The 13,355-nt window shown below is 47.1% G+C and overlaps 1 protein-coding gene across 1 annotated transcript in view; it reads left to right on the top strand.

Moving 5' to 3' along the window:
• Window positions 1–5,458: 5,458 nt before the first annotated feature.
• Window positions 5,459–13,355, top strand: part of LOC108574685 (homeotic protein proboscipedia) — a 49,322-nt gene continuing 41,425 nt past the window's right edge. Inside the window, exon 1 of the mRNA XM_017937310.1 lies at window positions 5,459–5,972. Within this exon, the coding sequence (XP_017792799.1) occupies window positions 5,459–5,972 (514 nt within the window). The remainder of the gene's footprint in view (window positions 5,973–13,355) is intronic.

The following is a 13,355-nucleotide window of genomic DNA, read 5'->3' as shown; positions in this document are numbered from 1 at the left end:
TGGTGGAAGGGTCAGAGGGGAGTCGTGTTTCGTGAGTGGAAGGAAGGGCGAAGGAAGCTTCCCTTGTGGAGAGGACTCGTTTCGGTGATCCGGTGATTGACAGATCGAACCCCGCTCGCAGACTGGCGTGCCATGCTAAAATGGCGACGAAAGATGGTTTATTTTTAATGGCGGATATGTCTGGCAACTTCTACCATCTTTCCGACTAAACCGTATTCGTAGGAATACATGGAAACAAAACACCTATTTCCAGTTTTCATAGTTAATTAGAAAGTCTATACACGTTTCCGCTCGTAAATCGAATAGCGCAATACAAAATTGCGACGCAATTCGTTTTCAGGTCGATGAAATTCCAATTCCGTTTATCATATTCAAAGTTTCTTATCGAACTCGAGAGAACGAAGTTTATGAAGCTTTTTTGCTGCAGTTACTTTCCGTTTTACAGCATTTTCACGGATGCGATTAAACCTCTTAGCTGTAGAATACGTCTGAATATGTAGTCTTCGTTATTGTGACAATAGCATGCAATCTTGAAGTATTTCTACTCAAAAGAATTACAATTAAATCAATTTTTCCATCGACTAGACTTTCCCAAGAACAGTCTACAAGTCAATACAGCAAAAAGAAGTTACCAAGCTTAATTTTAATTCGTAGTAAGACTTGAAAGAGTATTAAAGAATGTGTCCATTTGCAAGGAAACCCCGCGTTGCTCTCGACAGTCAAATACATCACTGCCGATAGCGTAAGAGTGAAAAGTAGCGGGGATGGTTGGACCGCCTATTTTCATTTCGTTTTCCAGCATTGAAAACTGGACACGCAATCCGAGAGCACTCTCGAGAGCAAGAATCTCAAAGAAGTACTCAGCTGGACGCTGATACGAAGCTCCGAGAAAATAGGCCAACCCTAAAAGAAGAAGCTCCGCAAGGTAGGAAAGTGAAGGAAGCGAAGACGAGATGTGAAAAAGAGTAGCTGAACGAAGAACACGAGTCTCTTTATGCCACTCGATAGCCTATATACTAGGCATCTCGGGGCGGGAGGGGTGGCGATGTCAATATATATGCAAACGCCGACATAACGATCTATCGGTACGTAAATATATAAGGGGGTGAGGCGGAAGGCGACGAGAAAAAGCGAGGTGGAAGGGTGAGAGTGCGCGCACAGACGAAGGAGGGTGAGAGAGAGAGAGAGAGAGAGAGAGAGAGAGAGAGAGAGAGAGAGATAGGAAAGTCGAAGCTTAATATAAAACTTCATTTCGCAATCGGTGGCAGCCGGAGGAAACGGAGAGAACTGACAGACAGAAATTCCAGTATCGTAAAAAGGGGCCTCCTCCGCTGGAATCTCCCATTTTTCTAGTATTAAGCTCGGCCGAGATAAGATAAGCGTGGATCCTAGCACGCGGCGTTTCTTCCGGCAAAAAACGGAACTTTCTTTTGGCCGGAAGTGGCTCTATTTGGAAAAAAGCCGGTGTTACCGTGTCGATGGAGCTTCCTCCTCGATGTATCTTTCGGTTTTCCAAATGGGAGGAAATAAGATGAACTTTTTTTTTCACTGTTCGCGTGGACTAAAGTTCAACGACGAATATTCACGATTGTTTGTTAACATTTAAAAAACTTCCTTAATGTCGTAAACTTTTGATTCACCTGCCAATTCTTTACAGATCTCTGAAACAGATCGAATTGAACTATAAAAAAATTTGATAAAACATTCTTCAAATTGTTACGCTTTTTCTGGAAACTTTTACGGAGCTCGCAACGCACAGCGATCCAAAATTTGGCAGGTAGTGCATGACGTCAATTCTTACGATAGATCGCTGTTATGCAAAATGCACAGTTCGCGTATTTAACCCTTTCGATCCCAAGAGACGATTCGACTCACTCTCGAAGAATCTCTTCAACCGATATCGTCAAATATAGAGAATTCCATCTAAAAAACATGTAACGTTTAGAAACTTTTTAATAAAACCTTGCATCCTACTTCTCCCGTGGTATGTATTTCCACCGTCTAACAGTACACGGAAGTCTTACATCGCGAGCAACAAGGTTAATGCATATTACATGCGCATAAGTGTAGGCATCCATTGCATTATGTAAAGCAGATAAAAATATAGATATTAAAAACGTAAGCAGAAGTAATACGAAGGATAACGAGTATGTTAAAGATCTCACAAACGTAACGAAACATCTCAGCCTCAAGAATACCCAAAAAAAATTCTCAAACTGAAAAACAAACCATGTTCTCAAGAAGAGAAAAAGAAAAGAAAGAACACCGAGTACAAGGAGAAAGATCGACATTACGTATCGATCGGAGGGAAAAATGATCCTCGTGGTCCCCGGAGATCCAGGCATCCCTCGCGTCTCCGCCCATATTCCATCCTTGGAAGAACTTTTCGTTCGTATATTTCGAGCATCCTTCCTATATTCTTTCGCGGCGCGGCAGAAAGAAGGGGTCGTAGCGGAGCGGCACGGTGGCGTGCGCGCGATGAAACTTTTAATAAATGGCGGAGTCGATATGAAGTATAGGACTTTGACATATCGTGTGTCTGTAATGTATAGTTAAATCTGGCGGCAGATGTGGCGGCTGCTCGCCTACCCTCTCGCGCTCTCTCGCTCTTGTTCTCCGCTCTGAGCCATCCGCGCCCTCGTTCGCGTTGCGACTCGGCTGTCGCCCTTCCAATCCTCTCTCTCTCTCTCTATCTCTCTCTATCTAGCTTGCACTCTGTGTGTGTGTGTCGAAAATTTTCGGCACTAGCCTGCTGCCGCTGCTGTTCGATAGAGCGAGGCATAGATCAGTTTTTTCAGAACGCAGAGAGAAGATAAATTATTTTTCCGAAGGCAAATTGTGAAACTTATCAGAGCTGATAGTAGAATGAAATACAAGATCTGCTACAATCTATCGATCATTTTTTGTGTGTGTGTTTTTTTTTCTAACGCACGACAAAAGACACCCTTTGTGGTGTACGTTCGATACTTCGAATTTCGTGTTATGTATCTTCGATACGTCAGAAGTAAAGAAAGAAGAAGGTTGAACGTGGTTCATCTACATTCTATTTAGGGTGCACGGTGCAACGAGGGTAGTGGCACGAATTTCTCTCTTTTTTTTCTGCTCGTCGTGCAAAGCGGCGCCGAAGTTTTCGATCAAACCGCCTGTCTAAATGAGAGCTTCTCCACAAAGCGGATCAGGGTAATCTGTCATCAAAACTGCCCCATGGCAAGTCGTCGTAACACCAGCCGGCGCCCCCAGCGGCCGGAAACCGTTGCGACAACGTCACGTCCACCGCTCCATCCCCGAATACCGACTATCGAATTTACTGCCCTCGTGGAATTTTAGTGATTTTGCCGCTACCTTTGCCACCACTCGCGTTACATTCCCCGGTAAGGAATTTCTAGCGCAAACTGAAACTTGTATCTCTTCTTGAGGAGAAATTACGTCAATTTTCTTCGAGAATTCATTTGAACTGCAAACTTAATCCCGAATTATTATGTACATCCAGAAGCCCTTTAAAAAACTTCAGAAAAAATTCTATGCACTTCGTACTATCCAGCAAACATACCAAATACACGAAATCTGTCCAGGTTCCAGCAAGCAGCTCTTTACCTTCCCCGTAGCACCTCAAAAATCTTCACAGAAATTCTCGACAAAATTCTACTACTCACAATGCACAATCCTGAATTCTATGTACTCCATACCATCCAGCAAACATACCAAATACTCGAAATTTATCCAGGTTCCATTAAGCAGCTCTTTACCTCAAGAATCTTCAGCAAAAAATTCTACTACTTACAAAGCACAATCCTGGATCCTATGTACTCCATATCAACCAGCAAACACACCAAATACACGAAACCTATCCAGGTTCCAGCAAGCATCTCTATACCTTCTCCTAACACCTCGAAAACCTTCACGAAAATCTCACGATACAACGCAACCCTTCTCTCTACATACTCCGTATCATCCAGGAAACATACCAAATACTCGAAATCCAATGGAAGTTGCGGCAAGCAGCTCTTTACCTTCTCCTCGGCCGTTCCCCCGGAGGTAAAGTGGGACCGCGTGGCCGAGCACGTGAGAACGTTCCCCTCCACGTGGCGTGTCGTCGGAAGCGGCGCGCTCGCGCGTCCCGCCCACAGTTGCGCCGGAATCCATGACCGCCCAAGTCGGCCTCGTGGCCGTGAGAGGCGGCTGCGGCGCGGCGTCAGGAGAGAGAGTCGGCCGGCCGCACTGCCGCGGCGAGCACAGGCCACGGCGTCCTCTCGCGCCGTACCCTGTGCCGCTTGTTCCGTGCCCTCAGCGGCCTGTCCATGCAGCCCGCCTACGACGCCGGAGGGCTGTGCCTCCGCGGACGCGATACCGCCGCCCCATTGGTCGACTCGTTCTACTAGCTCCCGGTCACGTGACTCGCCCCACACACGAACCAACACAGAGAGAGTCGACGCTCGGAGTGACGCGCGAGAACCCTGTACGCGGCCCCCCTACTTGCGCGGAGGAAACGAGACAGCAGTAACAACAGAGACACGCCACAGAGAACACTGGAGAAGCGAAAAAGAGACCGCGCTGGATGGAATTCGTCAGGGTGCTGCATACTAGCACCTCGAGAGTGGAAGTCACTGAGAATCTCTCTCTCTCTCTCTTCTCGATTCCTCTTTCTTCCCTTCACCCCCTGGTGCACCCTGCTTCCGCCACCATCGAGCCTGGATCCACTTGCTCTTCCCTTCTCCACTAGCCACCGTCTCTCTCCTTTTCTCTGTTACACTCTCGGTTGGTTCGTTTCTCCGGCGTCGCCCTTCTCGAACCACCTCCACCTCCTCCATCTCCTCCTCCTCTTCCTCCTCCTCCTCCTCCTCCTCCTCCTCCTCCACCACCTCCACCTCCTCCAACACGTCACTCGGCAAGTGTACACCGCGATCGCTGGCTCGCCTGCCTAGCCAGCCAGCCTGCCTGCCTGCCTGCCTGGGTTCCGGCCGATCGGAACGCTCCTGGTAGCCGCGGCGTATACGCGATCCGGTACGCGCGCCACTCTCTACGTGCCGATCCGACGATCTCTGTGAAAGTGCTTCCGCGTTCAGTGGTGCTGTGCCCCCGGCAAACACACGGGGTGCTTTTCTACAACCGTCTAAGAGTGTTCTGTGCGCCGTCGTGCTTCTTCGATCCAAGTGAACTCTTCTCCGAAGAGAGAGATGACCCGGTGAGTGGAAAAATTCCTACAGCCTGTCTAAATTACCTCGGACAGAGGGCCTTTCGTATCGTCTACGAGAGTATTCGTGGATAGTGTTTATCATACCATCACTCGTGGTGATTACTTAAACTCCAGTGCAAGAGTGTAGCTCTCTGTGTTACTCGCGTCAAGACTATAAAACGCCACGAATCACCGCAAAGCAGATCTAACGAGAGAATCCACGTTTCTATCATTGACACCGTGTGTAACGAGGAGCCGTTGGAGAACGATTGGCTGTTTCGTTCCATGCGAGGGAAACAACAGCCGCTGACGAATCACGAAGAGGAGCTATTCGAGCAACCGTCGCAGATCATCGGAGCGGAAAAACAGCTTCAGTTGTTGGTCCACGCGGGCAAGGAAGCCGCGAGCGTGAAGACGAGGCCGACGTCACCCGTCCTGGCGAACGACGGAGGGGGTGGCTTCTGGCTGGCCACGGTGGCCGCGGGGGCAGGTGCCCCGGCCGGGCTGCCCCCGCACGGGACCCATCATCCAGCCATGGATCCGACATGCGGCTCCGCGGAGACAGGCTTCATCAACAGTCAGCCGTCTATGGCCGAGTTCATGACCGCGTTGCCGCAATTAACCGGCGACACGAGTCTCCAACATTCTCCTGGAACAGGAGGATCCATCAGCCCTGGATCGCACCATCCTGGCTACCACACGATGATGGACCCTCACGGGGTACAGGATCCCTCCGTAAACGTGCCCGAGTACCCGTGGATGAAGGAGAAGAAGACCACGAGGAAGAGTAATCAGCAAGGTAAGAGGTGATCTGACGAGTGCGAGGAGCGAGCAGGAGGGTTAGGGTTGAGTAGGTCTTTGGATTGAAGTGTATTTGGGATTTATGGTCAGTGAAGAAGTTAGGTAGTGTCGAATTTTTAGTGATCGAACTTTGCAACGATTGAGGAGTTGAGTAGGTTTCGGGATTGAAGTGTACCTGGAATTGACGGTCGTTGAAGAAGTTAGGTAGCGTCGAATTTTTAGTGATTTAAGTTTGCAACGATTGAATGGTAAATGAGTTAACGAACGTTTCAGTTTATAAAAGTATTGTGCTACTGAAGAGTAGGTTTCTGGATTGGAAATTTAGCGTTGAATTTAGCGATTGGAAGAAGCAAATAAAACAACTAAACGTGGCTCAGATATAAATCTCATGCAGGCTACAAAATTTTTGAGGATGCAAGTTTGCAGCAGTCGCAGAGTAGATTCGAAAGACACCCCCCTTGTAGATCGAGAATTATCAATTACCACGGACCCTACAGGACAATTCACCAGCTATTCGCTGGAAGCACCACGGGGGTGAAACGACGAACGATCGAGTCAATTAACATGACCTCGTAGGATTCAGCGTATATCCACGAACGATTATCGTTCTTACTCGGTTGCAGTTTTACAACCCTTCTACAAAGGGAGTATTACTCTAATGAACGTAGAAATCACCCTTCTCCTGACGATTATTCTTAAACACTCCCTCTCCAACTCTCCCACTCTACAAACGAACTCTCTCGTAAATCAACAAACACGTCGTTCTTCGACGTGTAAGATTCATTCAAGACGGACTCGAGATCCCTCGTCCATCAACATCTATCAATCTTCCATTCATACGGGACATTCGATCGTTTCCAATTGTCGGATATGAGGTAATTACGGACAAATCTAAGCAAACACCTCTATACTTCCTCCAGGAACTCCAAAACCCTGTTAGACACTCGAATCGTTCGACTACGCGACAATTCAGAGGCCGATTCGTTTCGAGCATTAGTCGAATAGGGTTGGAACTGGCCTCGTCCAAGTCAATTAACGCCAGGATCGTCTACGTGTGCGTTCATAGGCGAGACGTGTAGCGTCGTCCAGCGACACATTGCGGTTCGCCACAGGGTGCCTGCCGGCCGACGGCTAATGACAGTTCGCAGCCACTCCTTTTCCTCGGGAGCCACGGTTCTCCGCCGCGCATCTGGATCTCGTCACGTGCGAAAACCGCGCGTTTTCCCAAAAGCATCGGTAAACATTCGCCGGGCAAATTATGATGTATCGGTGTTCCGACGAAACGTGAGCCACGGACAATCGATAGACCGATGGCGAACACATGCGGGCCTCTCTCCGGAACCCTTTCAACGAGGATGAATTATTGTCTTCCGGGGGACGGATCACGGCCATTGCTCACGGAGAATTCCGAATCCTGTGTCTTCGACCGAGCGCACTCGATTCGTTCTGGTTTCGGTTGACGCTGATTAGACCTTTTCAGAGTTTCTGTTAAGTCTGGTATTCTTGGAAACTTGAACGATGATCGTGTGCGGGTACATTTCGTGGTTACTTATACTTGAAACGGTTGGAGGTCTTTGTTCGAGGTTTAATATGGGAAAATAATAGCTATCGAGAAGAGTGGTTTGACGGTTAGCGTAATTTCCTCTTGTCATCAGGCGCAAGTGTCGTCTTCGAATTGTGCAACCGGAAGTGGAGTAATACCGAAGTATCGCGTTACGTTGGTACATTGATAGCCTGTGCTGTAATTGACGCGGAGTCGTTGTATCGTTCTGGTAATTAATTAGAGTTGCAAAATCTACCGATTTATTGTTTTACGCGGTTACGCTGCTTTCGTGCTGTTTCTTCGTCGAACTTTCTATTGCCGTTCTATCCAACCTTCTCTTCACACTTTCATTTAACGCACTCGAAGAAACGGAGTTGAAAATTGAAAGAAACTTTATCTGCGATACTTTAAATTTGTTTTCGAACAGCTAGCAAAGAGCAGACAGGGCAGAAAGTGTCGCGATCCATTTTCCAGCAACTTGTTGGCCATTGTCGTCCCATCGAGGACCGATAAATCTGCGGCGGAGGTCCGTGGGCGCAAGGTCGCGGGCGCCGCCACCGCGATCAGAAGGGTGGCCGGAAGTTTATGGGCGAGCAGAGCGAGAATAGCTCTGTTTCCATTTATCCCGAAAGACTAAGCTGGCCAGTGGTCGGTTGTCCGTGGAAAGTCGCGGGCCGATTCGGTCGTGGGACACGCCGGAAGATTAAGTGTTTGGCAGGAAGGTTAACCAGCCGTTGGCCAGGCGGTAACACGCGGAATCATCTGTAAATTGAGCCCAGGGCCAACAGGAGAGAGCGTCGGGACGGCCATAACTCACGCGGCCCGCTCTCTGCCACCTATTCCCACTCTCTCTCTCTATTACGCGCTGTGGCCGCGTTTTGCCTTCGACCCTCTAGTAGCTGGACCTTATCGTCGCGATGGACGACAACCCTCGGCTATCTGGCAATTTTAAGATGTGGAATGTGCGAAAGAGCGGAGATAGAGTGGAATATGAATTGGGCGAAGTGCGGAGAGATTATGACCGAGTGTGCAGGCTCCTGTGAATTTTCAAGTGTGGATGGGGATGTTGGTAGGCGCTGTGACAATTTAGGGAAAGCGTTGGGTTTGGTACTCGTTTCTCGGGGAAACTGGAATTGAAGGAGTAATTAGATTGAGTTGTCGTGGAACTGTGAGAAGGTTTTCGTCGGCACTGTTTTACGGAAACGACTTTGACCGCACGTTGAAACCATCGACGATGTTTTACAGATAGTTAGTTATTGAAACTTTTCGGTATTTCTGCTGTTATTTGCAAAAATATTTGGACACTTTATAAACTCACTTTTACGGTGACGCGTTTTGATAAATTGGAAAAGGATTAGATCGAGGTTGTTTCTTTGTGAAACGTCATTCGTTGTATTCAGGATTACTGTTACACAAATATTCAGACACTCGGGACAAATGAACATTTTCAATATCTAAGACATGAATATTTTTACATTGCGAGACAGACAGCCAGTTAATGAAACAGTGTCGACAAAATACAGTGATTCCAAGGCAACCCAAATTGCCAACAAACACTACACCAAAAGCCGAAAGAAGGTTCATAGCCCAGGGAAGTACAGTGATCACGTTAAACCTCAGAAGCTCCTTAAAAAAGAAACCCACACCTGAAGCCATCACCCCATCGAAAAACTCCAAATTCAACGTTCACCATCAACACAACCCATCAAACTCCCCGGAAATCTCCAAAACATCGCGCCCCTCCTCGAGCAACGCACAATTGCACAAGCACAAGTATCGCGGCGATATTAATTAGCAAAAGGGTGATGTCTCCGCGGCACGAAGACACCACCGAAAGAGGGAGAGACGATACGGTGCTCTCGGCAGGGTGGAAACATCCCGGCGTGGAGATAGCAAGGAGGATAATGATAATCCAGCCTCCTAGCCTAGTCGTATCCCAGGGGATGCAGGGATTAATTGACACATCGGCGTTTCGAAGAGGAGAGAAGTCTTCTGGGCTGGCGCCTCCGGTTCGCTAGCCGGCGCGGTGCGGCGACGTGACTGATGAGACGCCTCGAACAAGCCGTCGTGAAAAACACCGTTAGATCCCGTGGCTTTTTTGCCGTACAGCTGGATCTACCAAGAATTACCGAGCAAACCATCATCGGTTCCTGTCCTATCGCCCGCCGTCGAATCAACTCGTCCTACCAATCGAACCGGTCTTCGCCAAACTAAGGCGTCTGTCTTCGTCCCTCGGCCGAAAACGGTAAAAGCTCGCGAACGGGACGCGTCGATGTTACCAGATTGGAATTTAATGCGAGCACGGTGACGCGAGGGAACTAGGGTTGTGTGTCTTGGGAGGAGGAGGAGGAAGAAGGTGGAGGACGTGGCACGTCCTCGAGAGGAACGCTCCAGCCGGCGAGGCTGCTAATTGAAATTTTCAGATGAAGCCTAGGAGGAGCTGGATGGATCGGTGTCTGAGTATAGCGATAGTACGTGCAGGGGTTCTTTCGTAAATTTCAAGCGAACAGAGCCGAGTGTGTCGAACCTTCTCTGTCTGAGTTTTTGTGAATTCCACGTTGATCGCTGCGGTGTGGAGAATATTAGACAATTCCTGAGAGACGGGAATCTAGCATCGTAGTAACAAGCGCGTAAAATTAGAGAGGACAGAGATTGGCGAAGGTAGAGGAGACGAGTCGATTCTGCGATAAAGGTGATTGAACGATTAGGAGCTCTCCTCGGAGAGAGAGGAGCATCTAATTTAAAGATTCATCGGCAAGTAAATCCGCGGCGAATTAGAGATAACTCTCCTAGGAAATCCCAGCCAGCGAGGTTCTTGGGAAGCTGCTGCGTTTGCTCGGAGAAAGAAAGGAAACGAGAGGAAGGAGAAGCAGAGGGGTGCTCTTAAGACTATGATATCACCGGGAACGTATTTAACCGGAGGATAAAGTGTGTGCTCGAAAGAGGTATTATTCGAGTTTCGGCGAATTTTTCTTGGGACATCGTTGAAGAAGTACGAAGCAATTTAATCGTTTATGCAAACATTCTAGCTTGAGTGTGTTAAAATAACAGAAAAGAGGGATGCTTCGAACACTAGAATTCGATTTCTAAAATTTAGAAAGATCCAGCTTGCTGATTCGTGAAGAAAAGATTCTAAAGGACTCGCTCGGTCATAAAATCCAAGGACGGTTCAATTCTCCTCCGTAAATCCTCGCGAGCCCCTCTTATCAGCTGCTCTGTAACGCTGTACAAACTCGAATCGCAAACTTCCCCCAGCAAAAAGCACACACATTTCCACAACTCAATTCACTTCAAATTTCTGTCCTCCGTACTCGGGATTTCGGTCGGAGAGAAGACACGTCTCGAAACCGAATAAAACTGAAGATACCATCTTGAAATCTGCCGTAGAAATAAAATTACGGTAGGTACGTACACCCTACAAAAAAGTGCCCCGACAAATTCACGATAACAGCCAGCGTGTTGTTTCTCTCACACTTGGCAAGGAAACGACGGTGAATCGACATCGAGAATTCCGCGTTACAACGGAGATTCCACATCTGCGTTGAGACGGTTGGTGGCGTAGCAGGAATAATAAACACGGTATAACAAATTGATAATCCGGAACCCCATAATCGTGCGCATATTTCGGCCCGGGGAATCTGTGGCCCGACACTAAAAGAACTTTCCACGCTCGTTGTTGCGCCAAATGGGCCGCTATAAAAGCGTTGGGGTGCCCGGCAGCCCTCTTCTTCCTTCCACCCTCGCCTCGCAGCTTCCGCCTCGCGCCGTTCTCGATGGCTGTCGCGAGGATCAGAATCTACTGTACTATAGTGTGTCTATATATGTGTATATACGTACGTTACGTTCGATTTTGCATCGCATTTTGCCTCTGTGTTTCCTTTTATTGTTAGCCCGGAGGAACGAACGTTCGGACGATAAAAATGTCTCGTCGGGCTGGTCGAAAGAGATTGATGAATTCGAACGGAGCCGATGAATCGCGGGAAAGTGCCGGCGGAAATCTGATCAGAAGGGAGAGATCGGTGCTAGTGAGATGTAAATAATAGCCGCGAGGATTGGTTGCCCTGGTACGAATGCTTTTTTTTTTTCGAAAGGAAGATTTCTGTTGAGAGCGAAGTGGCGCCGAGTGAGTGCTTTGATTTTTCTAATTCTCACGGATTTCGATTTGGATTGTTACAGTGCTGCGGGGATGTTTGTGAAAGGAGTATTGCGATTGATGAATTGTAGTAAGTTTGTACGACGGTGCAATGCAGTGGAAATTAATTAATTTAAAGTAAGCTCTCTTCTTTCCTTTTTTTTTTTTTTTTGAGAATTGTGATGGATTTGGATTGTTACAGTGTTACGGAGATGTTTGGGAATATTGTGATTGATAAATTATAGCAAATTTGTACGATAGTGCAATTAATCGTCTCCGAGATACAGAAGAGTTTATTTAAAGTAAGCTCTCTTCCTCTTTTTGAGAATTCTGATGGATTTGGATTGTTCCAGTGTGCAGGTATTTGCGAAAGGAATATCGAGAGTGCATCGTGATTGATAAATCACAGGAAATTTGTACGATAGTGCAATTAATTGTCTTCGAGCTACACAAGAATTTATTTAAAGCAAGCTCTCCTTTTGTTACTTCGATTAATTTCGATGATATTTGGCGAAAGGAGTATCGAATGCAACGAACGAGTGACGAAAGTGCATTGATTGATGAATTACGGTAAATTTGTACGGTGTGACAGTGCAGTGAAAATATCAGTGATATCGGTGCGATAATTGTCTTCGAGATATTTAACAATTTGAACGATACAGATACCCTTCTATTCGAGAATGATTTATTTCAAGTAACTCCTGAGAGAATATCCTTCCCTGAAATATATTTTCCTCGAATTTTTCACGGTTCCTGAAGTCTGCGAGAAGGAGGGTCGGAAAGAGCGTAGATTCGCGGTGAATTCCTCGAGAGGCATGCAAATCGGCCGCAAAGTGAGACAAACCGCGATCGCCAGCTTTAATAATCATTTCATGGAAGCGTTCCAAGACAACGGGGACATCTATGTCGGCCATATTTTCACCCGCGGCGAACCTACGCCGGGGAATAACTCCGGAGGGTTTTTCCATCGGTTGCTCTAGTCACTCGTAAAACGGGAATAGCTACTTCTTCAAGAAAACTATATAGTCGTAAAAATGAGGAAGACTTCTCTTCTCCCCCCCGCTCGAGAAATAAAAGAAGGAAAAAATAGCACTTGTCTGGGGTATTCTCGGTCGATGAGACAGAGTTTTTCAGCGGTAAAGTCTATGAAAGGCAGATTTAAGAGGAGATTAAACGGCGCTTCAATTTCGTCCCGTATTTCTCTTCTAATTGTGTTCACGCTGGGACTCGCACTTTCGCTGAATTTCACCGATTACGTCGCGTCCTACGAATACTGTGAATCACGCTTTCGCGGAGGCAAGGATGTTACGAGAAGATTTATATATTTGAAATCGGTGGATCGCGAGTGAATAGAGGACGACGTGGACCACTTTGCAAAACGTATAATTTCTTCGAAAAATTCATCGAGAATATAGAAGATTGCTCAACCCCTTCGTTGACGTTGGTACTTTCACCTCAATTTTATCCTATGCGCACTTTCATTTTAGTTCAACGAAAGAAATTTTAAAAGGATTCTCTAACTGGTAAAATAATTCGCGAAGCTTGTGAAATACTTCTTAACCCTTTTGCTGCTATTGGCGTTTATAAGCGCTTTGGAAATTTGCTCGTACTGTGCTGGTGACGCTTTTGATGTACTTTGAGCTTAATTTAATCTGCAAATTTTTTATTCTTTGCACACTTCCATTTTAGTTTAACGGAACAAAGTT

This window comes from Habropoda laboriosa, unplaced genomic scaffold (genome assembly GCF_001263275.1).
Source record: "Habropoda laboriosa isolate 0110345459 unplaced genomic scaffold, ASM126327v1 scaffold203, whole genome shotgun sequence".
Classification (NCBI taxonomy): Eukaryota; Metazoa; Arthropoda; class Insecta; order Hymenoptera; family Apidae; genus Habropoda; species Habropoda laboriosa.
Note: the sequence above shows the minus strand (reverse complement) of the source record. Positions and strands in the feature narration are given on the sequence as shown.